Genomic DNA, 27,095 nt, shown 5'->3' with positions numbered 1-27,095 from the left:
TCACTCCCACACTCACTCTACAAAGATCTGATCACTCGCTGCTCAATTATGCACTAGTACCTCAAAACACTCCATGCCTCTCCACAACTGCACAGAGGAAAGACAAGTAACGATGATGAAACTGAAGTTAAAGTCCAGGGAAAGAAATTCAAGGCAAAATGAGACAACAGAGCACGGAACTCAAAAAGATCTCGTACAACTAAAGCAGACAAGAAACACAAACAGGAGCATCCATACAAACAAAACGCACAAGCTTACAAGTTTATTAGGTAAGAATATCCTGTACTTGCACTCATTTGCCATTTTGCCAGGTACACCCACCACACGCAGTCTCAAAAATAAAGGTGCCAGAATGGACTCTTTGGAGCTATGTCATAGAAGAACCACCTTTGGTTCCCCAAAGAACCTTTCAATGGATGATTCTTAAACTTTTTAAAGATTAAAGAACCTCCACATAATGGAAAATGTCTACACCAAATACCCCTATACATTTACCATGAAGAACCTCCACATGCATGGAAAGGTTCTACGCCACTTATATATATATATATATATATATACACACACCCTACCAATGTCTGTCAATGGAAAAGGACAACAAAGGACCATATTTAGTATAAGGAACTCAGAACTCTAGGAACGCTGCGATTTCTTCAAACTCTGTCAAGTAGATAAACTATGTGTATTTGTCCATTTAAGTATCCAGATACAAAGTCCAGTTAGCAGATTCAGCTACTTTTACATGCACCCGTTGCTGTTACAGGTGCTGAAATGCAGTCATATAGTGGCAGTGAATGAGATGCTCTTGATCAGTTGAATCATCACATGCAAAACTAAACTCTGCTAGAGTGTTACAAACTCCTCAACACTGGATTGTGGAACAGTGGAACTGTAGTTCTTTGGAGTGATGAAGCACCATTTAACTGCTTTGGGATGAGCTAAAATTATGTTTAGAGTCAGAGGTAAATGGCCAACAATGGAACCTGACCCCACTAATGCTTTTTACAGGTAAATGGAAAAAAAGAATCAACGCAATACAGAATGGCAATATGTTGGGCGAAAAAAGTAGTAGTGTGTTTATGTATTTAGCCCATAGTCTCATAAAATACTGAAATCCACTGATTAGTCTATGAAGTCTTCTTTTCTTTCAAGGTCTTGGTCCTGTGGCAAGACTCCTAATGCTACATTTGCTCTGGTTAGGGGCATTTGCTAAATATGTAAATGCAGGAGGAAGTCTTTATCGATGATACTACTTCATAGTTCTGTTTACTTCAGAATTATGTTTTGCATCAGTAAAAAATATTAAAGTCAGTGTAAACAAAATTTTCTTTTGAAGTAAAAATGATTAATTATAATACATTGTGATGTGTCATACAGCAATACTGAGCATAAAACAAATCCTTAAAAATTGAATCACATCATTACTCAAACATGCCGTTATTTGGTTGATTATTGGACCTAAAGTTAATATAGTATGAAATCCAATGTTTCTTTCCTTTTTAACATGCATAGCTTTGATTAGCTCCAACAACGTATTGTAGCTCAGTAGTGCATAACTTTAAACTGGAAATCCAATGTTTCTTTGAAAGCATAAAGCAGCAGTGACATGTTTTGAAAGGGTTTTTGCCTACAATGTATCATTAGGGTGGATGGGAGTTTTGCAAGTGCTTAGAAAACTTGTTTAATTTCACAACAGTCTCTAAGAATGAATGCATTTGTGGGCCGTGCATGAAGAGGTCAGTTCTCTTGAGTATGGAAGAAATAGGAGCAGGTCTGTGGGCATACAGCATACCAAGCTTCAAGGTCAACGGTTGCAACAGGGTATTGCTGCTGCTCCCGCCATGTCCCTTCATATGTCCTGCTTTGTTTCACTGAAGGGTCATCTGGGACTGTACTACCTATGTGGCTCCCCACTCCTTTTCTTCCACCGTCCAGACGGCAGCCCAAACAAGGGGAGAACAGGCCTCCGAGTCAGGGCGGCTGTGTTAGTGTGTCTGGCCCGTGGCTGAACAGATTAAAGCTAATAGCAGGCAGAGGAAATGCTCGCTGTGAATCCCTGGCACCGAGGTCTCTGTGTGTCAGCGATAAGGCAAAAAGGCCGGGAGGAAAAAAAGAAAGAAAAAAAAAAATCAGCATGTTCGGTCACATTTTTTCCCTCTAAGTGTCAGGACTAAAAAAAGGCTTCTTCAAAGCCATTAGGAAGGTCCCTCCTCAGCGCAAATCCAGAGCGAGGGATGACGAAGTGGGAAAAAAAGGAGAAAAATCTACAACGTCAGAGCGTTGTGCTTTTCAGATTTCAAACGCTGGCGGAGAAGAGGAGGAACGAGGGGAGAGAAGTGTGAAGAGAGGGATGAAAGCAACGAGGGAGAGGGGTGCTGGAGAGCGGAGATGAAAGCGCTGATAGAAACCTGTGGCTCTGGTACTCACTGCGATTCTGTGTTGGGTGTATGTGAGTGCATGAGAGAGTGTGAGAGAGGTAGGAGTGGGCAATATGATGACATGCTATTATCACCATGATAAATTACATAAAAGGGAAAAAAAAACGCAGGCACGCTGCAGTCTTTTTTTCTTGAAGGTTCACACTGCGGCTGTTTCTGGCTGTGCGTCTACCTGTTGCTTAGCAACAGTAGTGTCATAACTGTCAATCAGCTGTGCAAGCTATTGTTTTGATATGTACCAATATAAAAGCGAATATGACATTCTGTCAAGATTCAAATTCTCTCGTATTGTGGAGACTGTGATAAGCCCCAAAACAGTGAACCACAAACAGCACTCCTCATGAGACAAACTCAACATAAGCATGACAGCATGACAGCAGTTTAGAAAGCCACGTATGTGTTTTGTAAGCACGTAGATCTTTGTGTAAATCTATCATGCATTTATTACCATGAATTTGACTTTTTTTTAATGTTACACCCCCAGCCACCCCAAACAGAAGTAATTGTCTGTGTGTTTCTTTGCCATGCTGAACCAATCCTGTCAGGTCTGATGCTATCACAACATATTCTCTGATCGGGTGCCCTTCCTTGCCTGCCCCCTGGACCAGTTCATCCACCAGGGAGCCACCTGCATGTCTATTCACTGTCATTGTAGATCTATTTCAGTAACAGTGACTGTAACAAAAACACTGTAGCACTGTTCGCAGTCAGTAAGAGTGACTGGTTTTCATACATGTTTTACTCTGATAGACCTCTAACAATAGTCAGTGACAGTAACACTCACTAGTTAGTAACAGTGACTAGATCTCATGCATCTTATTGAGGTACTGTTCTGCTACTAAAGGAAAAAGGTTACCAAAGGTTCCCTTTTTGTGTTTTGTATCTTGGCTTCTCTCCGAGATTCTTTCTCTTGCTCTTAGGGAGTTTTTGGCTTGTTCATTTGGGGCTTGGGCCCAGATTTTATCTAAGCTGCTTTGTGACAATGCCCATTGCAAAAAACGTTATGTAACCAATCTGGAACTGAATTCAGCTGAAGTGAAGGATAGTGAATATACTGCACCCCACTTATGGCCCTGGCCGCTCTGTGTTTTTTCGATGTCCCTTTAATTAAGTTCTGGCACTGAGACTGGAGCACATGTGTGTATTCCTGGCTGTCTGTGTGTCACAACAAGAGAACATGTCTTATGCGCCAGCGGCCCAGAGACATGTCATTTCACCACTGTGACCTTTCCTTCCTTAAATCCTCCATTTGTCCCTTTCCACTGACCCTTCACTTTAATTACCCTCCTGCCTCCTGTCCACCTCTCTCTCTCTCTCTCTCTCTCTCTCTCTCTATACGTACTATGTGGACTGTGTTCCTGTCAACATCATCACTAATTAAAGAGTCATGAAGCAGTCATCTCTGAAAACTCAGCCATCCTAAACATATTAAAACACTTCCGCGACTCTGACTGGTAACACTGCCATAGGTTAATAAATACGACCTTGAGCTGTCAAATCTTTCATTTAGCATGAACCACAGCCTCATTTCAGACTCAGTTAATCAAATACACCACCACTTAAAAGTATTGGTACTCTTACTTTATAGGTATTCTCACTATTTTCTACATTTGAGAATAGTAACTGAAGAAAAATGGTGCATATTAAATAATACAGTGCCCAAAAAAGCATAACTAATCAAAACTACCCTTCCAAGTTGCTTCGCATAGTCTTGGCATTCTCTTAATCAGCTTCATTAAGAGAGTCATTTACTCAACTCCTAAAATAATAGTGGTTCAAAATGTTCACATAATGCAGATGCTACTATTTTTTTTAATAACAATGGAAAATCAGAACTTGAAAATACCAGATTGACACTGTGTGAAGAAAGAACCACCGGAATTGGTCTAAAATTACTTGAAATATATGGCTTTGTTACAACAGCGATATCACGAGCGCTTGTTGGCAGTTGAAAAAATACTTAAAAAAGCATTTTACACTGAAATATTTCCACAGAATATGATAGCATTTCTACCGATGTCAATCTGCACTGGATTAATATAACCTGGGGTTATTTCTACAGCTCATTTTCCAGAAAGCGAAAGGTGCTGTAATCTTTACTGAAGTGGGAACACACAGTTGGTAATAAAGTCTCACATGGCATATTTAGATAGGACTAAATTCACTGAGAAACAGCAGTCAAAATAACATCACCCAAACCTAGCCATGTAAAACTAATCCTGTCCAAATAGGGCTGTGGTCTGCTATAACTGAGATTCAGTGCTGTCCTTTAACTAACAGTGTCAGAGATTATATGCCATGCAGTCTTACTTTTACTTTTGTCTTTGTATTTGTTTTGGATCATATAGAACGGGGAACCCAGACACACCTGTTATTAACTTTCGTTTCATGTCATTCAGATGAAACTAGGTTGGTATATCCTTGTTATTCACGGACAATGGACAATAGCTTTTGCCTGATTGGTCAACGGTGCTTGGCTGATGTGTTTTGTTTGCACAAAGTTGAAGTCAGCTCAACTTTTCTCACCATGCCACTAGTGATGTTCGTGCCAGTCAGAGTAGAGTTCTACCATCTCTCGCTCATTTTTCTGCTTCTCCCCTTTGAAAATGAATGTGGGCAAAACTTTGGATGATGAATGTGTGTGCAGTGGACACACCGTCAGATTGGTTTGATGTTAAATGGGGCATTGCAGAGAAACATACTGATTTGGATTTCTTTACAGTGGTGCTGATGGGGTCACAATATAGCCATTTTATTTACCAGTCGAAATGACCAGTGAATCTACATCTGCCTGCATGATCGTGAAGCAGTGGCAAATCATTAAAAAAATACATTTTCTTTGGGGACTATTTTGCCTCACAATTTGCCTCACAATGCCCTACACGGCACAAATGAATTCTGAAAATGTTTTAGGCAAAAATTTGATCTAAAACTATCGTAAAACAATGTCTCAGACATTAGACCTTGTGTTCATAACCATTTTATGTAAAAATATTTGTGAGCAAGCTTTTATCTTAGATTATCTGATTCCTATCACCACCACTGGGATTCTCAAGGTTTCTCAAAATTGGTGCATTTGACATAAAACCACTATGAATGACTGTCATACATCTTCACAATTCTTTTTTAATTTCATGTAGCATGCTCCTATGTTGGTATTTACCTCCAAACCCTGAAATGTTTTGGGATTCACGTCCTGTGTGACTTCAATCAGTGTAAAAGATTTCTATGGCACATTCAGTAATTACGACCTGTAAGTAGACAACGGCTCTGAATGACCTCTGTGTTTCTGCTACTCTCACATGACTGTGACTGTACTTTTATTAACTGCCATAATAGGAGAATTTAGCCGCCAGCAAGCATATACATAAATAAGTCTAAATAAATGCATTAGCATTTGGACTCATTTGGATCACAGCCACCTATATTAGTGGAGTAACTTATGGATTCACAAACAGTAACTGTGGACATTCTGATCAATATCCAATGGATATGCAACTGATGGGTCTAACAGCTTTCAATACCACTACTTTATTACATGTGCTAACATACAGCCTATGTAAAAGGACAGAGATAACTGGGTTTTTTTCCATTTTCATTTCAAATTGGTTTAGGATTAATTGATTGATTCCATTTCCAAGCTCTAATCAGGAGCGTCCGTATATTTTGACTGCATATCCAGTGTTTCTCTTCTTTAGAACCACACTTAAGTATGAGCGGCACGGTGGCGTGGTGGGTAGCGCTGTCGCCTCACAGCAAGGAGGGTCTGGGTTCGATTCCCCAGCCGGGCGACCGGGGTCCTCTCTGTGTGGAGTCTGCATGTTCTCCCCGTGTCTGCGTGGGTTTCCTCCGGGTTCTCCGGTTTCCTCCCACAGTCCAAAGACATGCAGTCAGGCCATTTGTGTAAAATGATCAAATTGTAAGTCGCTCTGGATAAGAGCGTCAGCCAAAATGCCGGTAATAATAATAATAATAAATGCCGGTAATATGAAAAGGCCACTGATGGTAAACACAAGTACTGTAAAATGAACCCGTCTGGCACAGGAGAAACCTTTTACTCTTTGCTTTTATTTATCATTGTCTGAAGACTGATGGAAAATAGCAGATGTGAGGACCGCAGGACAGCACTGCACTGAGAAATGCGTCTAATCTCACACATCTCATAACACCAAAAACCACTGTTAAAAATGAGCAAAAACAGCCCTGCTCATTAAGCTGACTGATGTTTGAGCTGTAGAATGAGTGATTTGTTTCCGCACTGAGAGAGAGTGAGTCAGAGAGAGCGCTACTGGTCTGAATGCACTAATAATTTCAACATGTGCTAATGGCTCTGATAAATCTGCCACCATGAGTTTCCCCCCAGAAGCCTGTTTGACCTTTAAACTGAAGACTGAACACATTCACTTGACTCAAACAGTCTTTTCTTTGTTAATTAAAGTGGCCCATTCAGTAAGATTAAGGCATTTGGGGTCCAGGCATTAATTACATGTTTTACCCATTTTATTTAACAACTGCAAAGCCAATGAAAAAAGGGATTTTTCGCAAGATCCTCTGTGTCTAAAAGGTTTGTTTGCATGGCATGAAAAGGCTCTGCAAGCTAAAGAGTAAGAGCATCCCTTTAGCTTTAGGAGTGATTTTTTTTAAAACTACATCTCTGTCGGCTGCATTTGCAGCACATAATTATCGTGGACAAAACAGTAGAAAATACTTCGAAAAGAATAGAAACACTGTTGACTCGAAACAGACTTTCAATAGAAGCCAGGGAGCAGGTTGAAGCTATGAACGAATGGGCTTTGAGTACAGCAAATTACCGTGAGCGTTGTAACCAAAGGCATCATACAAATGCATAAAAAAATAAAATACTGGAGTATTCAGATTAACAGACGGATGGTACTTGCTTGACTTCGTACAAGCCACAAGTGGTTAAGCCCTTAAGACTGAATGTGTCACTGTAGATACCTTGATGGCAATTTGTGTCTGAACTTAAATATCGTTACAACTGAGATTTCAACAAACTTCAAATTCCATATTAAATTACAGTTGTACAGCTTTCTGACGAAAGCCACTTGTGGTATATCCTTCTGAAACCCCAGCTCTGACCTACACTACAACCGCAGTCATATCTATTGCCCACCTATTGGATTACAGTGTACACAGAGCAATGTTCAGTGGCCAATTTTCGACATATTTTTTTCTTGTTGTTATTTCCCTTGCTTGGTAGCCAATCAGAAGACGAAATACACCATCCAGCAAATACAGTGAAACCATATATATATATATATATATATATATATATCAACACAAATTAAAGCCGCCTACTGACAGCGCTGAGAACAATGGTCACAGAACTGTAAATACTGCTGCTGTCAGAACAAAATCTCCATAGGTAACATTACAGGAGAAAAGGTGTTTCTGGCTTCTGGCTCTTAATGAACATTAATGGAGAAATGATTTTCTCCAAGCAATTTGGGACTAATTTAATTCACCTGTTCATCATGAAAATTTAAGACAATGTAAGTGGCGGCTGATGTCAAGAAATTGCAAGGTTTGTATCGACAACAACAATACAGACAAGAAACTACCAGTGACTTCTGTAAGTTGTTAAAGTGGGAGATTGTTTGGTAATGACAGAACGGCCTCTAAGCCAATCACAAGCATCTCTAAACTCCTCAGAACAAGCTTGCAATAAAAATGTCGACAGACAAGCAAGTCTACTGGTTTTTATCAACTCAAAATATTACATTGACAAAAGAATTAATCAATCAAAGTATTTATTTAGGCTGAATAAAGTGTATTCATTTACTTGTTACCGCATGAACTATTTTTTTGTTTGCTTTAAATGGGCCTTCAGGTCCATTAGTGTTTATTTTGCCCAGTAAAATGTGCTCCTTTGAGGTATTTTCTGCCATTGCCTTTTACCGTAAACACTAAAATGTGTGCTAATGACTCTTTTTGCTGAAATACTGAACTTGTACTGAAACAGAGCATATAGGTTACAAGATAACAGCTCTTTATCAACCAAGTTACAGTCCCAAATGTAAAGATACAGCCAGTCCCTTTTAAGCTTAGCTTCTAAATGATCAACAGAGCTGAAGGCAAAAAAAGCCCCCTGTTCCAGGAAGGACAGCTGAAACATGTACTCCAAAACATTTATGTGACATTTGAAGTCTGTCAGAGGAGGACCCGCCGCAGACAAGGAAGATAATTGTTTGTTTAAAAGACAGAGTTATTGAAATGTCAAGAGAAGGCATGGAGGAGAGACAGGGGTCTGGGTGAGTCACTGCAAACGAAAGTGAGTCATCAAAAAAAAAAAAAAAAAAAAAAGAGCAAGAGAAGAGAGAAAGACACTCAACCTACAACATTCGACCCACGTACATCTCTCCCCAAAGTCATATCAGGGAGTGGGGCTTATTTGGTCGACCAGTGCACCATGTATAAAAAAATAGCAGAATAAAAAATATATATTAAATAGAAACACAAATCATGAATGCATTTTTTTTCTACTTCTTTTTTATGAGCCGACAAGGTGGGGATGCAGCACCTTGCTCATCCAACATTGACGCTTTCCATCTGAACTGCTTCAGAGCACTTAGAACCTCAAAATCAATTTCTCTCCCAACAGGACTTCGGGTGAAATGATCAGGGAGTTTGGGAAATGGCCAAAGGATTGCAGCAAAATTTAAAGTGTGCTATAAGTGCGCTTGGGCATTCTGTGGGTTGCGTGTGTGTGTGTGTGTGTGTGTGCGTCCTTATGGCTTGTCTGGTGTGCGCGCTTTAGCTGATCTTGTCTTATCAGATTAAATTGACTGCAATCAGCCCCATTTACCCATTACTCAAAGACCGAACAAATTGCTCTATTGTTTTTATTGAAACTTGGGGATGCATTAATGAACTGCATTTTGCCAAAGTGACTGCATTTTAAAAAGGCAAAGATTGCGAAATTGAAGACGGATAGCACAGAATGTAAGAGAGCAATTAGCATGTATCATTATCGTCATTAGTGGATGGAGATAGACAATTTACTGATTCTGAGATAAGATGTCCACGTTTGTTTTCCGAAATTACACCTCCCACAGATCAGCATCTCAAAATATTTTTCAAAATGAATTGGTTTCAACAATAAGGCCATGTTGCTCCAACCTATAGCCTTGTTAGCTTTTTCCTTTCAATGCTTCTCACAGTTTAAACCATTGCATCAAACTCTTCTCTTTTCTCTCCCTCTTTCTGATATCTCTAGCTTTCAGTTTTGACTTTGCTGAAATCTGAAGAGTGCTAAACTAACTCAACTCCAGCTCAAACTTCAGCTCTCAATTTGAACTCCAGTTCAAACTTGTCTCTCAATCTCCATCTCTCCTTCTCCCATCACAAATTTTCCTTTCACTCCACAAAATCCACACATATGAAGCTTTTTTCTGCCCCCTTTCATGCCTACTACCCAGCTCTTCTTCACTGTCTTTCTTGGGTAATTCTTTTTTCAGTAATCTCCCAGAACAGTGGCATGCAAGTACATGCATATCGACATATTACTTCATTTTAAGGTTTTTTTCAGATTTTATATGAAAACTCATTTTTGAACCCAAAACTTTCTGTTTGATGCTGTGGAGAAACCACAGGCTGAAGCTTTAGCATAGCTAGAAAACTACTGAACCACTTAACTCAAGCCTTAGAGTAAACATAAGCATACAGTTGATACTTAAAATAGATTAATATAGCTGTGTGCAAAGTAAAAGCAATGTGCCATTAGGCCAGCCATTATAGAGCTTTTTTTTTGCACCACACAGTGTAAGAAACATAAACAAAAGGGGCTAATCACCTACAAACTAAAAATATGTCATTAATTGCAACTGCATTTAATGTTGAGGTAAATAAAGTCCATATGCTGACTTCACTCTATTAGACTCAATGCAAATGTGAGGCATAATTAACCCCTTTTCATAGCAGCTATCAAATGCAATTTGTGCCTCTTTTGAAGGAGGAACTATGCATTTCTTTCTTCAATGATGCTGATTTAGATGGAAATGTATTTTATTCACAGCATAAGTGGACTGGATTTTTGTCTTTGCAGGTGAGCAAGTAAGACAACATTTACAAAAGTGTTTTAATTTTTTACGAATGCTATTTTTTGGCTGTTGCACAGAATTTTTGGGTATGAAGAAAGCTGCAGGTTTTATTGTCTGTGTGATCTTCACACGACCATCTTTGTGGAGAGGTGTGGATTATACCCTGCCTCTTTCACATCTCATTGCTCACTAGCAGCTCAACAAAGAATCTGAATTTCAGTCAGAGAGCCAACAGTATCCTAGTTAAGATACTGGGGAAATATTTTATAAAATATTAATTTAAAAATATCAACGTCAATTTCAGGCTGTGGAATGGCCACTAGAGTGCCTGCAAAACGATGTTCATAGCAATTTAGGCTCACGACTGGCCCCTCCCAGTCATCCATGTGCTTTTGTTTTGGTTTTAGTCCTGTCATGTGCTTTTGTTTTGTTTCTTCCCGGTCCTACCCCCTTGTTTTCAGTCCCTGCCCCTGATTCCAACCACCTGTGATTTCCACCTGTGTCCTGTTATCCCTTGTTATCCCTGTTCTATTTAAGCCCTGTATTTTTCCTAGTCCCTGGCTGGTCTTTGTATTGTATTCCCGTGCTGTTTGAATTGTGTGCTGTTTGTTCTTCTAGCCTCTGTTGTAATTTTAGTTCTCTGTTGTGTGTCTAACCCTGTGTGCATTTGCATTATGTCTGTCCCTCCTTTTCTCCGTGTTGGCTCCCTGACCCTGGACCGTCTTGACCGTGAGTATGGATTTGCCCCGAATAAATCTCGCTTATCTCCGCATTTGCGTCTGCCTACTCATCGCTCCCAAACGTTACACATAAAATGCTCAATGTTCCATACAAAATACAATAGATAAACTACTGCACTGCAGACAATTAAAGACATTATTAATTAATAGTACAAAGCTGTCCACCAAAGTCAATGTAAAATTACTGTACCATCATAAAACAAGCGCTCATCTACCTCTCCACCCACACACAAAGCAACAGATCAGTCGAGGTGGTCCACTCACCTTGCTGCACGAAGGAGCCGTAAACAAACCACATGGAGTTGTAGAGTGTGGTGGAGGAGACAGAGCCCATGGGCAATCTGGGTGGGTTGAGCCAGTTCAGCAGGTACACCAGCGTGCCCACCAACAGCACAGTGCCTGCAATGCAGGCCCACAGCGAGAGGTCAAAGGGGGCCAGGCAGGCGAACATGTCCATGGTACGCTCAGCCTTCTTCAGCAGCACGCCCACCGAGTAGTCCATATAGCGGGTGGTGAAGTCGACCACGCTCTCGCGCTCAGGGGTGATGGTCAGCGCCGAAAGGCCAACATCCGCTCTCTGCAGGAGCACAAAAACAACCGCATTCAGGTTTACACAGGCAGCAGGGAAATGCAGCGATATTATTACATTCATAGAGACATTTCCACACATGTACCCATGAATTTACACTCAGACTCATGTACGTACACTGCTCTTTAGTTTAGAGATAAATTGCCTTCTGAAATGAGATTTTCTTCGTTTCTTTCTAAATTACATAGGAAAAAAATACCAGCATGGGTTTTGTTAACGTTAAACAGCTGATTTGCCAATACTTTGGGTATACTTTACAACAATCAGCATCATGTTCGTCTTCCTTGATATGGAAAGTAAATTTGAGCAAAACAATGATTTCATAGTTTTATTTTTAAAACTACTGATAAAAGCACATATTGAAAATAAAGTGGAGATCACAGTGAACAAAGTTTTAGAATCTTAAAATATTTAAAACAAAGCGAATTTGTGACAATTTAAAATGAAAGTTAACAAAGGTGACATATTAATAACACATTAACTCAATGAAGGATTAACCTCACAATTGCTTCTACAATGTTAAGGATTTTCTATAGACCCTCTAAGCCATCTACAGTTTGTTAACAGCATGCCAAGCAAGATCAGGGTCAAAAGAAGGTCAAAGAGTTTCAATACTATTAACGATGCTGAACTGAACGTTTCACTGGTAGTCCAACATAAGAATTTGGCGATGACCCCTTATTCTCATTTAAATCTGCTGCCAGAACTGTTACAGCGTGTGCATGTAGGCTGTAGTGAAATATATCAGTGTGTGGAATCAGAGATCACAAATACAGGACACATTAAATACAAATGCACACATTTTTACTATACCATGTTCTTCACATATCAAATAAATGCAACAGCAGCACTGAGAGATCATATGATTAATGATTAGACAAAAAGATTCAACGGCAGAATCAGTCAAGTTCATGGACAGAATAATGGTTTTAATAACATTAGCATTAATAAAGCATTTAATTCATGTGTGTGGACAGCTTCAAATGCATCTCATGCAATCAGGTTTTAGAACCGTTAATTATCAATTTTGTAAATATATATCTCTGTAATGCTGTGAAAAGCTGAGACTAGGCCTGAGTAACACTCACTTCCACGCATTCAGAAAAAAGCTAGTTCAGCTAAGACGCAGTCAAAGGAGCTCTTTAGAAACTCAGACTAGACTGCAGAAGAACACGGTCGCTGACACTGTGTCACTGCAAGGCATTAAAAGTGTAATCAGGGTAAATTGCATCCCCTTCCCATCCCTGTGATGTTTGCTTTTTCCTTTATGATTACAATCATTCATATTTCCATGATGTCAAATCAGGAGATGTGTCAAGGCGCGGCACTCCTTATTTCCCGCCACCACAATAAATAACAGAATATCAGATTGAAAAGCAAGCAAACAAACAAACATGAGGAGAGGAAAAAAGCACGGCCTATACTTTAGCTAGAGGCTGTATTGTCAGCTGCTGAATGGAAATTGTTTCTCGAGCTCTCGGGTGCATAACAGCGTCCTCTTTTTTTTTTTTCCCTAGTCCTGGAACTTTCTCCGTTACCAGGCACGCAGACGGGGAGGGGAGTGGAAGGAAAAGGAGTGCACCTATAGGGCCTGGTGAGAGCCCCTGTCAAGAAGCATTAGAGGCCAGCGTGCGTGCAAGTGTCCGTTTTCATTATCATTGGGCCAGTGTCGAGTCTCACCTGGCTGACTCCCATTAGCCTGCATTGCCACATTTAGAGAAGAGGAAAATCCAGAAGACCTCTTTGTTCAGTCCCATCCGCTCCCTGCGCCCCTACGCTAATGCCTAGTCATGGCACAAGTGCCACCGGCGCCATCAATTTCTCTAATATGGAATTAGCCCACTTTATTTCGAGAGAACGGAGCGATTCAGCATTGAGATTAGGTTTCTTTGTTATTTACATTAGCAGGAAAACCTGATTCTACTTTGTGAGAGTAACCTACCTTAGTATGATACAAATAGTAAGTCTAATGTAAAACAACTCATTTGGAAGCACTATTTTATGAAAAAGATCTACTTAGTAACTGTATAGTACTTGCTATAATTAATAACCCTAGAGTACATTCAGAAAATTACTAAAAACTACAGGATACTAATAAAATACAAGTATTATAGATTGCAACAAGACAGTACTACAGCTATTATACAACACCGTAGCAGTTATACGGACCCTTCTACCTATTTAGGTTAGACTGTGGTCATGCAACCTGTAATCCTGCAAAGCCATCATTTAAATATTCAAAGGGTTTTGTAAGCTGTCACGGTTCTACAGAGAACTACTATAGAACCTCTGAAGAACCTCTTGTATAAAGAGTGTGACATAGCCAAAACATGCAGGTGAAAGGTTTTGTGATCTTAGAAACTGTCAATTTAACGCATTTTCCATTTACACAATACTGAATGAACAACAGTCATATTTTAATAATTTCATTAATAACACTTATACAGCCTTGGCATTTTAAGGGGCTACAGAGTTGTATAGTGATAAAAGACACTGACATTAAAAGTGAGAGATGCTAATTAAACCGTAACTGAATTTTTTGTGTTTAACTTATTTTTTAAAAAGTCTTAAATTTAAGGGCACTAGCCATTACAGTTGCTCGCAGTACAATTGCCCATCCACGATCTTGCGTTCTGCCAAGTGACCCATACCACACCTGAGCACCCATTCTGAATTTACTTATTTTCTTGCTGGAGGACGAAACATACCGGACTTGGGTGTATGGGTGGAGTTATAAATGATGCAAGCAGTGATGGATCAAACGCAAATATCACAGAGCCATCACCACTGTCACTGGAGCCAGACCACCATAATTTGTAAGAAACTGCAGATTTTTTTATGTTCTTCTTCCCTTTTAAAACCAGCAAAGTCAGTCATGTAAGCAACTGCATTGAATTCGATTTTGACGGAAGTCGTTAACTGTAAAAACCGTAACACACGGAACATAATGCGAATAAACAATATGAAAGTGTGAACCATTCAGACACGATTAAGCTGTGTTCAGTGTGAAAGCAGCTAAAACCCCCTACCTGTCACTGTAACGTAGACCGGAGAGGCTTACTGCTTTAATAAAATAATATACAGTGTAATAAATACAACGTTCAATGCAAAAAAAAAATGATTCCATGAACAAAGGGCCCTTAAAAGCTTAGGACATTAATATCTTAGCACGTTTGGAGCTGAAGCATTTTCCCATGGCATCAAAGGTGTATGATAAACAACAAAACCCAAAATGTTTCCCAGGTAGAGTCTGAGATCTAAATGAGCTCTAATGTGAACAACTGGTCTAAGATCTCCTCAATGCTAAAAAGGACCCAAAAAAAAAGAGAACACTTTTAAACTTTGCCTCCACTGTGAATACAGGTCACTTGTAGTTGGTTCCCTTTGAGGTTCACGTTAACAGAACTCAGTTTGGTTCATTTTATTAGAACTATATGCAAAAACCCTTAGCACGGCTTTGATCTCGAGCACCTTAAAACTCTGGTATTGTGCCAATCCTACTTGTAAGTGCAGACACCTCTATTGCTGAATTTGAAATACAATGACAAGAAGACCATATTATTCAAACCACAGAATATACCCTTCTACTGTCTCGCATTAACGCACCTCATTTCACTGGCTTTCTGAGCACATCTGCTCTGAGATGTAGGCCACTGTTAGCGTTAAAGAAACTTTCACCGAATTGCTTCTGTCATAGCGTCAAGATACGCGGTATGCAGAACTAGAATACTGTACACTTTTTCTCCTGAGCTCAGCAAGCACATCTGTAGACATCTGCTCCACGCTGCAAAAACATAATGATTTTGTAAATTGGCTCAGACCTATCACTAACAAATTACTTTCTCTCTCAAGCTTGTGAAAAAAAAAACATAAAGTGGGGGCTTTTCTCATATAATGTAAGCAGTGCAGGCTGATGTTATTTTACCCCTCCACACACAATTAATTCACAGCTGACTAAACCTGCTAATTTCACGGTCTACTAGGGAAACAAAATGCTTAAATGGCCAGAAATGGTCATTTATGCGGCATATTAAAACTATACATGGACATGGCGCTTTTAGCATGCAGGCCCAGCATGAGGGAATACCAGTGTGTGTGTGTGTGTGTGTGTGTGTGTGTGTGTCTCAAGCAGCAGAGACAGTTTCGCTTAGCATATATTCCCTCATATGCTTCAGTCTGAGTAGTAACATCTCACTACTTCTCTGCTGATTCCAATTAGCTAGCTGTTTCAGCTGTATGTAAGGTATGTAGGTATGTAACAATTCACAAAAAAAGGCAGTGTTTTGTGTTGATACAACTTTTGATACAGCAAAAAATAAGACGTGACTGAAAATCTGCATTTTGTTAATGTTTGCATTTTCTATTGGAAACATTCTATAAGATAACATAACATTCTATAAGATATAAGATAACATTCTATAAGATAACATAACATTCTATAAGATATAAGATAACATTTTATAAGATAACATAACATTCTATAAGATATAAGATAACATTCTATAAGATAACATAACATTCTATAAGATATAAGATAACATTCTATAAGATATAAGATAACATTCTATAAGATAACATAACATTCTATAAGATATAAGATAACATTCTATAAGATAACATAACATTCTATAAGATATAAGATAACATTCTATAAGATATAAGATAACATTTTATAAGATAACATAACATTCTATAAGATATAAGATAACATTCTATAAGATAACATAACATTCTATAAGATATAAGATAACATTCTATAAGTGCATTCAACCTTATAAAACTACAACATGTTTTAACAACATATCAGCCTAATATCGAATTAATATTCACTTATAAGTGTGCTTTCCTCCCTGCTCTTGATTTTGAGGTATGCAGGAAGCAATATTTTCAGAGAAAGCAGTGCACGCCTTCTTTGTGGGCTTCTTTTCTATTAAACCTCATTCAATATGATCAGGTTTTAAATGAGTTTATTATTTGATACAGTCTGTTGAACATGTTGTTTGGTTCCTGTGTGTACTGAACTGAGGGGCTTGTATTAAACAGCACTATAGGATATGTTGTATTATTACAGGCCTACATGCTTGTATGTACCAGCTTGTCGTAAACAGGGTTGTCACTATTGCTTACATTAGTAACTGAGTAATCTACTGATAATACTGATCACTGAGCAGCGTTTTTAAAAGCATAAAAATGGACTTACAATAACGGATGCACAGCATTTCAGATTTCAGAATTCTTCCACTTTCCAGTTAAACTGGCCACTTTCCAGTTAAACTGGCCATTATTTATAACATTATATATTTTTAGCATCTTTCTTCCACACCTCCAAAGTTCAGTCTAAAGTTTTTCAACTTATTCCAAGTAATCCCAAACATTTTCAGTGAAGTTGAGGTCTGGACTCTGGGGAGGTCAGCAGCGTCTTTGTCTGATCAGCAAATTTTCTTCTTCTTTGTCTATTCCCTTTTCTCAGTAACAGCTTCTTGGCAGCTGCACGTCCTCACAGACTCACAGTGTTGAGTTGTCTTCTCACAATGGAAGGATTGAGTGCTGTTGATCTGATGGTGACAGGTTTGGTGGGATACTAGGTCTTGCATGGACGTTAGGAGCCTAATTTTCCCTATAACTTTTAAACATTTAAAAAAATACCAAGAGATCGTTTCATATCTGGCTGTTTTGACTGGAAGTTAAATAAATGAAAGGTGCTAGCTGACGCTTGTACAGGACTCCATATAACAGCACTAACAATATGCATCACCATAATGTGTCATGCGTCGTGTTTCACTGAACAGGTGGGTTTTAATAAAGTGTTTTTTACATCAAGTAATTACAATTATGTGATAAGTTGTTGCAGCCCTACATATAAGTCACACTCAAATCAACACAATTTTCTTTGAGGCCACTATCTATTCTCTCAAAAATGCTCTTTTCTTTACTGATAACAAACAACACACTCCATGAACAGAGCAAATCAAGCCCCAGTCTAAACAGGAATGCAATATTTCAATAAAAAAAAACATAAAAGGCTGATGTATAATGGAAGCACATATATATTTGAAATTTTCACAAAACAATGTGGCACCAGAGGTGCAGGGGAGTGGATTAGAACTCTTCGATTTTTCCACTGTTTGGTCTATCTCTGTGGAAATGATAAGCTGTGGTCCAGCTCATGAATCCGTTCCCCTGGCCATCCACTTGAGAGGCAGGCTCGCTGTGGGGGGAGCCGAGGGGATAGATGCATGTAGGGGTACTGTAAAGAGCTTTGGAATGGAAAGCAGCATGGGGTGCTGGGTAATGGCCCTGAAAATGCTTGACTGACCTCTGACTGCTGAAATTTTTTCCCCTTTTTGGTTTGCCAGGCTGTGAAAAAAGGCCCCAGCACTGGGTTCATTGTCTCTGAGCATTTTAGAGTATTTGCATTCAGTAAATCTGTGCAGGCCTTTATTGATGTACTGCAAATCGAACAAATATATAGTATTTGTCAATCCTGCTTTGGATATTTTGTTATTCACAACATATATAGTACAAAAATATTCATTCTAGCAGGTGAACGCATCATACATGTAGTCAATATGTTGAATATTTCTGAAGAGATTAATTAAAACTATTACAAACTATGTGAGAAAAACTATTTTTATTCTGTTTTCCAAACTATTATTCTAAAAGTATACAAATAAATATGTGCTTGACCAGGTGAAACTATCCAGCAGTGTATTAAGGCCATTTCACATAACAAAGTCAAATTTATTTAAAGTTTAATTTCTAGAAATTGGTTGAATAATCGTATAATATCTTACAATGATCTCATTATAAGAATTATTTGATATACTGTCTACTTTTGAGATGTTGTCACTCACCAATGAATCACTTTTTGGAGAGTACATTCATAAAAATAAAGATTCCTAAGAGGTTCTTGACTTTTGATAGTATATGAAAGTATAGAACCATAGGAAGGCTATTTGCACTATAATTTAAAGAACAGCTCTTTAAAGCACCATCCATTGAAAACGATAGCAGCCCTTTTTGTTTTCACTTCAAGATCTTTCTGCACTTTTATTTTTAAGGCTGAGTACATATAATCATTATATGCTCTTATTCTGTGAATTACCTGCAACATACTTTCTGCACAACTTACCCTAACCAACTTACAAAGTTGCACGCAACACATTCACAGTTTCCACTAGAGAGCCAAATTAGCAGCTCTTATTCTTTGATACAACACATTGTTCACACATGACTTCATTATGAAAAGTCATCTGCAAGATAAAATTTCCATATCTTCTGCATTGTGTCATTTTTTTCATATCTTTTATCCCATAGCTATATTTCTGTATTTTATTTTTTGATAAAATGAGCACTATCAACTTTTCAACCACCCAATAAACCATCTTTTGTTCCGTTTTCTTGTCCTCTAATCTGGTGACTAAAGCTACCCCAAGTCAAATCAAACCAAAATGTTTCCCAGGTGTAGTGTTGACATGATGAACAACATCTCACCTTAAAGACCAGCTCTCCAATAAGACCATTCCAAGTGCCATCAGCTTGCTGGCTGCCATATTTGTGATCAGGAGCCACATAGATCTCATACTTGAAGCCTAGGTAGTTAGCCAGAGCATCGAGGACATCGATAGAGAATCCTTGGTACTTCTTGGGCTTCCCCAGCACATTCTCTGACACCATGACAAACGGCTCCTCCTGCAGAGAACAATGGCAAAAACTTTTAGAACATAGTGCAATATTTCAGACAGACGTTGTACATGTTGTAGATGTAACAGCATTTCAGTCACAGAACATTAACTTGCATGACAGTCAACACAGCATGACAGTCAGGTTTATCAGAAGAGCACACATGTCGGAAAAGCTTTGCACATGCCAGTAACTAAATCAGAACAAAACTGTCCACCACTCTGTAGTCAGAGCTCATAATTTGACTTTATTTGCAGCATGAGGTAAGGCTGGTATAGGAAACCTAAAGGCTTAATGTCACTTCACTTTATCCTGGTTTTATGAGCTCTGACGTTATTCTGAGCAAAGTCATGAGGGCATTACTGCTATGTCACTTCCAATCAACAGTAATGAAGGCAAAGGAATCCGTGCTGCTTTTGTTGTGGTGGGAGTTGAGTTACGGACATAATATAACCTGGGGACTGGACGGATCAAACGTCTCAGAGAACATGCATATCTTAGATCTTTCGTGGTAATAAACTCAATCAGACATACCTGGACAGGCTGCATATGACCCTGTTTCCATAATTTAGTTCAACCGCAAAGTTCAGTGCAAGCTTTTAACAGTTGTATTATATGCAGGTAGCATGGTAATTCATTAGTATTCTTTCAGAAGATTCAGCACTTGTTACGGGTATATAACGCCTATGTTCTTCTTTGGTAACACTGTCTTATATAGTCTCTAATGGTTTAGTACGAGGTCCAAATTTCAAAGTACTAAGTCATTGTTTTGGGTAAAACAGACTGTAAGCACACAGACAATTTCTAAAATAAATACAGTGTTGTCATTTTTTCTGTTACTCTATCTGTCTTGGCCTTTAGTATTAGTACTGCGAATATATTGCTAGATATTGTGACTGTGATATGCTTTGCACTGTAGTTTATTAAAAACACTTTAGTGAATCAATAATAGGTAGTGTTGGGGTAAATTACTCAAGAAAGTAATCCATTACAAATTACTAACAACTTCACTCAAAATCACATTATGGAAAAATTTACTTCACTACTACTTTCCTTCTGTGTTCCTCTCTAACACCCATTCACATCTGAATCCGCTGGTACAACCCTAATAGTACAAAAACAGCTAACTCAAAATGTCTTGCCTGTTTAGGTGAGAATGTGAATCTAAATGAAGTCTGACGATCATTTTCATATTAGAACGATTAGATGTTTTGGCGCATTGTGTGCAAAGTTTATAGCCTTTGCTCTGCACTGCTCATATTCACAATCAGCTGTTGCAGGTAGCATAAGTACATTATTACTTGAAATGTGCATTCCATCTGATTTTGATATGAGAGTGTATTTCTAGCTTTTTTAATCATATGAGATGAACCTCTTGTAACCAACCATTTTTTTTCTTGTGCTCATTCATGTTGGATCTGAATATTTGAGATTTTTCTATTCAAAAAGTACAAGAAGAGCTGAGGGTTTGATAAACTTCAGTCTGTAAACTAGATCAGGTTACCTAGAAGAGTTAATTGACAGGTAACTGGTTAACTGCAAGTTAAGAATAAAACAGCTAAACAAAAGGACGCATGGCTCCAGATTTACTCTTTTAGGTTATAGCACTCGTGTTAAAAGACTGAAACTGACAGATAAAAGAGCCTCTTCACATGAGTTGCAATGACAGCAAACTGGTGCAATACTGGATGAATACTCATCGTCTTATTTGAGGGATTTTTCTCCAGTTTATGATGTGCTAATGTGTTAGACAGTCAGAGAAAGTATATTTCTGGACCTAACAAATGTCAGCTAGAGTAGTTGGCCATCACATCTTTAACAACACACCCTAGGGTAATGCGTCACATTCAGGCATTCACGTTCCCAAGTGTCACAGTGTAATATACATACTTGCTCACAAAAATGAACAAAAACATTTTACAGTCCTGTTAAAACATAAAAGCAGCGTTTCATTCAACTGTATATTTTCTCCATCTTCCTGTGATGAAATGGACCGAGTACCCGAATAGTGGTTTCAGTGTTCAAACACCAGCAAGACGTATGGTTCACCAAGTACTTAAGTACGCATGCACATCCCCCAGACACAGATGATTATATTTTATATATATATATATATATATATATATATATATATATATATATACACACACACACACACACACACACAATATATTGCCAAAAGTATTCGCTTGTCTGCCTTCACTCACATATGAATTTGTGACATCCTATTCTTAATCCATAGGGTTAAGCCCACCCTTGTCAGCCCACCCATGTCAGCCCACCCTTTGCAGCTATAACAGCTTCAACTCTTCTGGGAAGGCTTTCCACAAGGTTCAGGAGTGTGTTCATGGGAATTTTTGACCAATCTTCCAGAAGCACATTTGTGAGGTTGTACTCACTGATGTTGGACAAGAAGGCCTGCCTCAGCATCATCGTTTTACGTGGCCGACCACTTTGTGGCTGAGTTGCTGTCGTTCCCAGTCGCTTCCACTTTGTTATAATCCCATTGACAGTTGACTGTGGAATATTTAGTAGTGAGGAAATTTCCCATTCATGCCTAGATGCTTGGTTTTATACACCCGTGGCCATGGAAGTGATTGGAACACCTGAATTCAATGATTTGGATGGGTGACAGAACACTTTTGGCAATATAGTGTGTGTGTGTGTGTGTGTGTGTGTGTGTGTGTGTGTGTGTGTGTGTGTGTGTGTGTGTGTGTGTATATAATAGGGCAATTATTATTCACCAAAAAAACCCTCAGAAAATATATTTGGTCAGACTGCCACAGCACAGTGTAAAAGGAATAGCAGTACCTTCTTATTCGTCTATAACCATACAGATCAGGAGTGCTTCAATGAATTACCAGACAGTATAAATTATTTTGTGTTTGCATGGGGAATGTTGCTGCTGCTAGAAAAAAGCTCAAAAGTTTTGATGAAGACTTTAGCAGTAAGTTCACTTAGAATGCTTTCACTTTGTACTGTTTGTGAATCTTGCGAGAAATGAACAGAACCAGAAGTGAAGCAAAGTTGAACATTTAAAACTTAATAAAAGCAAAGGAAGTGAATGAACCATTCTTTTCTCCGTTCTATTTAAAGGTTCCCATTTATAAAAACATTAGTTAACTCTGCTCTTGATGTGAATTGTCATTCATACATTATTCATTTAAGGTCCATTTTAACAGACTCTGAGAGCCTTAATGTTCTGAGAAGGATTTGGGTTTTTACAGTGTTCACATCAAAGAATTCACTTCTCCTTTAGAGGATTTGGTGAACTTAAGAAATGTTAGTTACTACCGAGGATTTTAGGAGTAAAATCGCACGAGCAGCGATGAATAAAAAAAAAAAAAAAAAGCTGTGAGTAACACCCTCCTCCATGGAGGGAGCTAGACACCATCTGCATTGACTGAGCAAGCTAGACAGATGGAGATATACAGTCTCGGCGGATTACTAAAACCAAAAACCATGCCAGCTTTCTGAGGGCTAGGGATGATGTGGTTTGGAACAAGTTTGACCCTTGGGCCTGATCGTGTTCCGTAAAAGGTCTACAAACACTGTCGCTGGCTGCTCGACTGGCTCAGGAGACTCTCTGAAGGTCATCCAGAGAGAAAGCTTTCTCTGAAAAAAGTGGAGGTTTACTGACTGCCTGTGAACACTTCTAAGGAACATTGGTTCTGAATTACTTCTATATTCTACACTGGATTTCAGATGAGTGAAAAAAGAAAAAGATTCAAAAGAAGACAAGTTCTGAGAATTGTGGCAGGAGCATCATTATTTCCTCCACAGCTATGAAAATCAATTCTTATTTTGAAGTAATTTTGTGTGGAAGACAATCTATAAGTTTCCATTCCAGTCAAACAGCAAAATTACGCATAGCAGTGTACTGTAAACTCTGGGCATGACAAATTCTCCCCAGCTGGAAGAAGAGCTTCTGGCAAAGAGTCAAACAATGCTCTGCGACACGGTCCACAATCAGTGTTTGAGTGCTACACAATCAACTACAATCAGTACATTTTAAAGCTAAAGTACATGTAAATTCCCCCTGCCCCTTCATCAATAAGATTGTCCCAGTGATCAAAAATAGCACTTGGACAATGATCACTGCAAAAACTGCTTGTGCATAATCAATCAATGATAGAGCTGCAAACAAACAACCCCGAAAAAAAAAAAAATCCCCATCTACACCAGCCAAAGAGTCCAAACCTGAATCTGATCTTACTCTAAAATCTAGTGCTTAATGATGCCTGGTAGGACAAAAGCAGGATTTCACTGTTCCCTTATATTTAAACCTAAAATGAAGGCCAGCTTTAATTTAGCTTTCAATCAATGAAGCTGGCCAACACAGAGTTAGCATTACAGCCAAAGGCTGGGGAGCAGCTAGTGGTGCAAAGGACAGAAATAATGAAAAGCACAATTGATCACAAAGTTGCAGAGATGGAGAAGTGGTGACCTGATCTAGTTTACAGACTGAAGTTTATCAAACCCTCAGCTCTTCTTGTACTTTTTGAATAGAAACATCTGTCAAATATTCAGATCCAACATGAATGAGCACAAGAAAAACAAATAGTTGGTTACAATAGGTTCATCTCATATGATTAAAAAAAAACAGAAAGCTTTCAGTAAAAATCAAAGTTTAAGGATGCTCCAATATTCTAATATTAAAAACATTAAAATGCAAAAAAAAATCTAATGATGTCTTGACAGTCATATGAACATCCCCAGTCAAGTGACACGTTCTGTTGATTTTCTAACTGAAAATGAAACTGAACACATGCTCTCCTGGGAATGAGTTTGCATGTTCTCCCCATGTCTGTCATCGATTTCCTCCCACAGTCCAAAGACATGCAGTTAGGCCGACTGGACGCACTAAACTGTCCCAAGTGTGTTTGTGATTGTACATGTCTGTGTGTCTGCCCTGCAATGGACTGGTGACCTGTTCAGGGTGTTTCCTGCCTACTGCCCCATGAACACTGGGATTGAGACAGGCTCCAGCATCACCCCCTTGACCCCTTGAAGTATGAGCGACTTAGATAATCCATCAAATAAACAGTAATTGTTCTCTGTGGAGGCTGTGTATTTATTTTCACTTAGAAAATCAACAGAATGTCATTTCACTGGGGTGCACACAGCAGTACAAATCATGAATAGTAATTACAAAATGACTACACCTAAACAAGTGCAGCAAGTCTATTAGTTGACTGATTTATTTAGTGACCGATTGACTGGTTGTTTGACTACTTAACTGATTATTTGAGTGACCGGTTAATTATCTGATTGATTTACTGAATGGCTGATTTTATTACCCCCTTACATCTTAAATTTTTGATGCTGGTCCCTCAGTACCAGCCGAGGCCCGGAGACAATGGCTTTGGAGCTTTGGCTGTGGAATAGCTTTGCAGTGATAAGAGAAAGCAGGTAAATAGTGTAGTTCAGCCAAGAGCTGCATATTAAGCAGCGGAAACAAAAAGTAACACATTGCCCACTATTGAGATGAGCAAGCACTCACAAGACATCGCTAATTTTCAGCCCTGACTGTTTTTTGTCTGACTAACGTTATTACTGTTTAGAAATGGTTAGGTCTCCTCACACTGATAAGTCGGACTGTACAAATTGAATTAAAAATGTAACCTTAATTAACTGTTCCTTTTGACATCCATTTAATGTTTAATAATTAGGATTTGTGTGCAATCACCAGAAATGGAAAGCAAATTTGATAATGTCTTTCAGGGCAAACACAACTTTAATGTTACTATCATTCAAAGAATGGCGGGTAGTTACTTGCCTCTGCGCTACAGCCAACATACTGTATTTTGTATGAGCATATGAGCCATAGGCACTCAGTGGGAGACTGATTCTTTGTGCTACTGTTTACACTGCAAAGGCTACCGAGTGTCGAAGACTGAGGATCGTTTCAGGAAAAGACGGCACCAAATAAGTAGCGGTGGGAGTGTGAGAGTAAAGCTTTGATAACACACTGAGCTGACAAAAACATAGAAACCTTCCCTTGAGGTGACAGCAACTTCTTTGAAATTTCCCCAGCATGAGAACTTTGAGATATTGTTATTCCTTGCATTGTAATGGTATCAACTTAGAAAAGGCTGGGAATAAATGTAATAGAAGGCTTGTAATGATGTCGCTGGTAGGTTAAATAGCGCTGGCATGTTCTACATCATCCCTGCACACGCAGAGCTCGTTTTAGAAGAAGACGTTCTTTACACTCTGCAGACACTTTGGATTAGGACCGCCTCGATTACTCACTTAATAAAAAGAGTGATTAAAACTGACCTTCTTCTAAGAATTGCCTCTGCATAATGATAATAATGCACATTTTACAGTATGTTTAATGCCTATTTATATAATTATTTACATTTTTCTATTACATTTTGCTAAAGAGTGTTTAAATAGTCTTTTTTTATCCGTTTAACATATTAGAAAAAAAAAACAAATGTAAAATATTAAATGTGCCTAAACTTTTGCACGGTCCACATTTTATGTCCCCAGTATAATAAACAGTAACTGCACAGTAAAATGTCCCAAAGTGTAAAAATTGTCATTTTTAATGTGTTATATGTAACTTGAGTGTATAATGTAAAGGTTCCTCAATGGTCTTGTAGTTTATCTTTTTCCTTTAAAGCATTTTGCAATATTTTTAAGGTTATGTATTTTTACACTCCAGCATTCATTTTTATTGTCTTTTATTGATTCAATCTTCATAACGGTCATGATCTGAATATATGCTCTGACCCAAACGTTTGGTCCTTTCCTTTATCATAGAGAATGGACCTGACCAAAGCTTTATATGCAAGCAGTGATCTTCAACCTAAGAAAAGGCTTGTTCAAAACCCCTGACAGAATAAAGTTAGCCCACCATCCCATACAAGCTCCATCACCCAGCATCCCGTGTTCACTGTCACAGCCAACAGGGTCTTATTTGGCCGCAGCTGAGCCAATGAAAGTAATACACTGCCGCTTATTTTTCATATTCTCTTTAATAAATCCCTATCGATGGCCAGAGAGTTTCTGGGAATATGTCAGGCAGATTTATCACAGAGGGGGCGTTATTGACTGCACGCTGCCTGCACATTAAGCCAGTGCTTTCTAATCCTCGCCAGGCCCCCCTCGCTCAATAAGCTATTAGTGGGAATGTGGACATGCATGCCAACCCTCACAACAGCCAGGAGGCGCCATCTATCACACCTCCCTCGGAGAAGGCTCTGACGGACCCCCAAACCCACCTACATAACTTGGTATCACTGCTACAGCAATCTGGCCTGTATAGATTCAAAAGAATGGTCGCCAAAAGTGCACCAGAGAGCACTGCCATTCTAGCTTCTCTACTGCAGCTTTCTATTTTTATCTTTGCAGAGGCATAGCCTTACAATAAACATGAAAGAGACCAGTAGGGGTATTTCCTCCAACTTGGATCATGCTGCATCGATTCGCTTTCTCATTATATGGCCATTCCTTCCACTCAACCACACATGGAGTGATTCAAGGTTGCACAGATTGTGCAGACAATCGGCACTACTTGTATACAGATCAATAGCAGACATGAAGTGGAGAAAGCATCATGTGTGTTTAACACATG

General features: G+C 38.8%; 1 protein-coding gene across 3 annotated transcripts in view; it reads right to left on the bottom strand.

Annotated features, from left to right (window-relative positions):
• The window catches only part of grid2 (glutamate receptor, ionotropic, delta 2), a 652,613-nt gene that overhangs the window by 125,033 nt on the left and 500,485 nt on the right, over nucleotides 1-27,095 (bottom strand). For all 3 annotated transcript variants that reach the window (XR_001858518.2, XM_017712845.2, XM_017712844.2), the window contains exons 10-11: nucleotides 19,322-19,519; nucleotides 11,503-11,815 (exon numbers count right to left, since the gene is read on the bottom strand). Coding sequence is in view for 2 of the 3 variants with exons in the window: in XM_017712845.2 (XP_017568334.1) it covers nucleotides 11,503-11,815; nucleotides 19,322-19,519 (511 nt within the window). In the remaining variant the exon portion in view is untranslated. The remainder of the gene's footprint in view (nucleotides 1-11,502; nucleotides 11,816-19,321; nucleotides 19,520-27,095) is intronic.

This window comes from Pygocentrus nattereri, chromosome 28 (assembly GCF_015220715.1).
Source record: "Pygocentrus nattereri isolate fPygNat1 chromosome 28, fPygNat1.pri, whole genome shotgun sequence".
NCBI lineage: Eukaryota > Metazoa > Chordata > Actinopteri > Characiformes > Serrasalmidae > Pygocentrus > Pygocentrus nattereri.
Note: the sequence above shows the minus strand (reverse complement) of the source record. Positions and strands in the feature narration are given on the sequence as shown.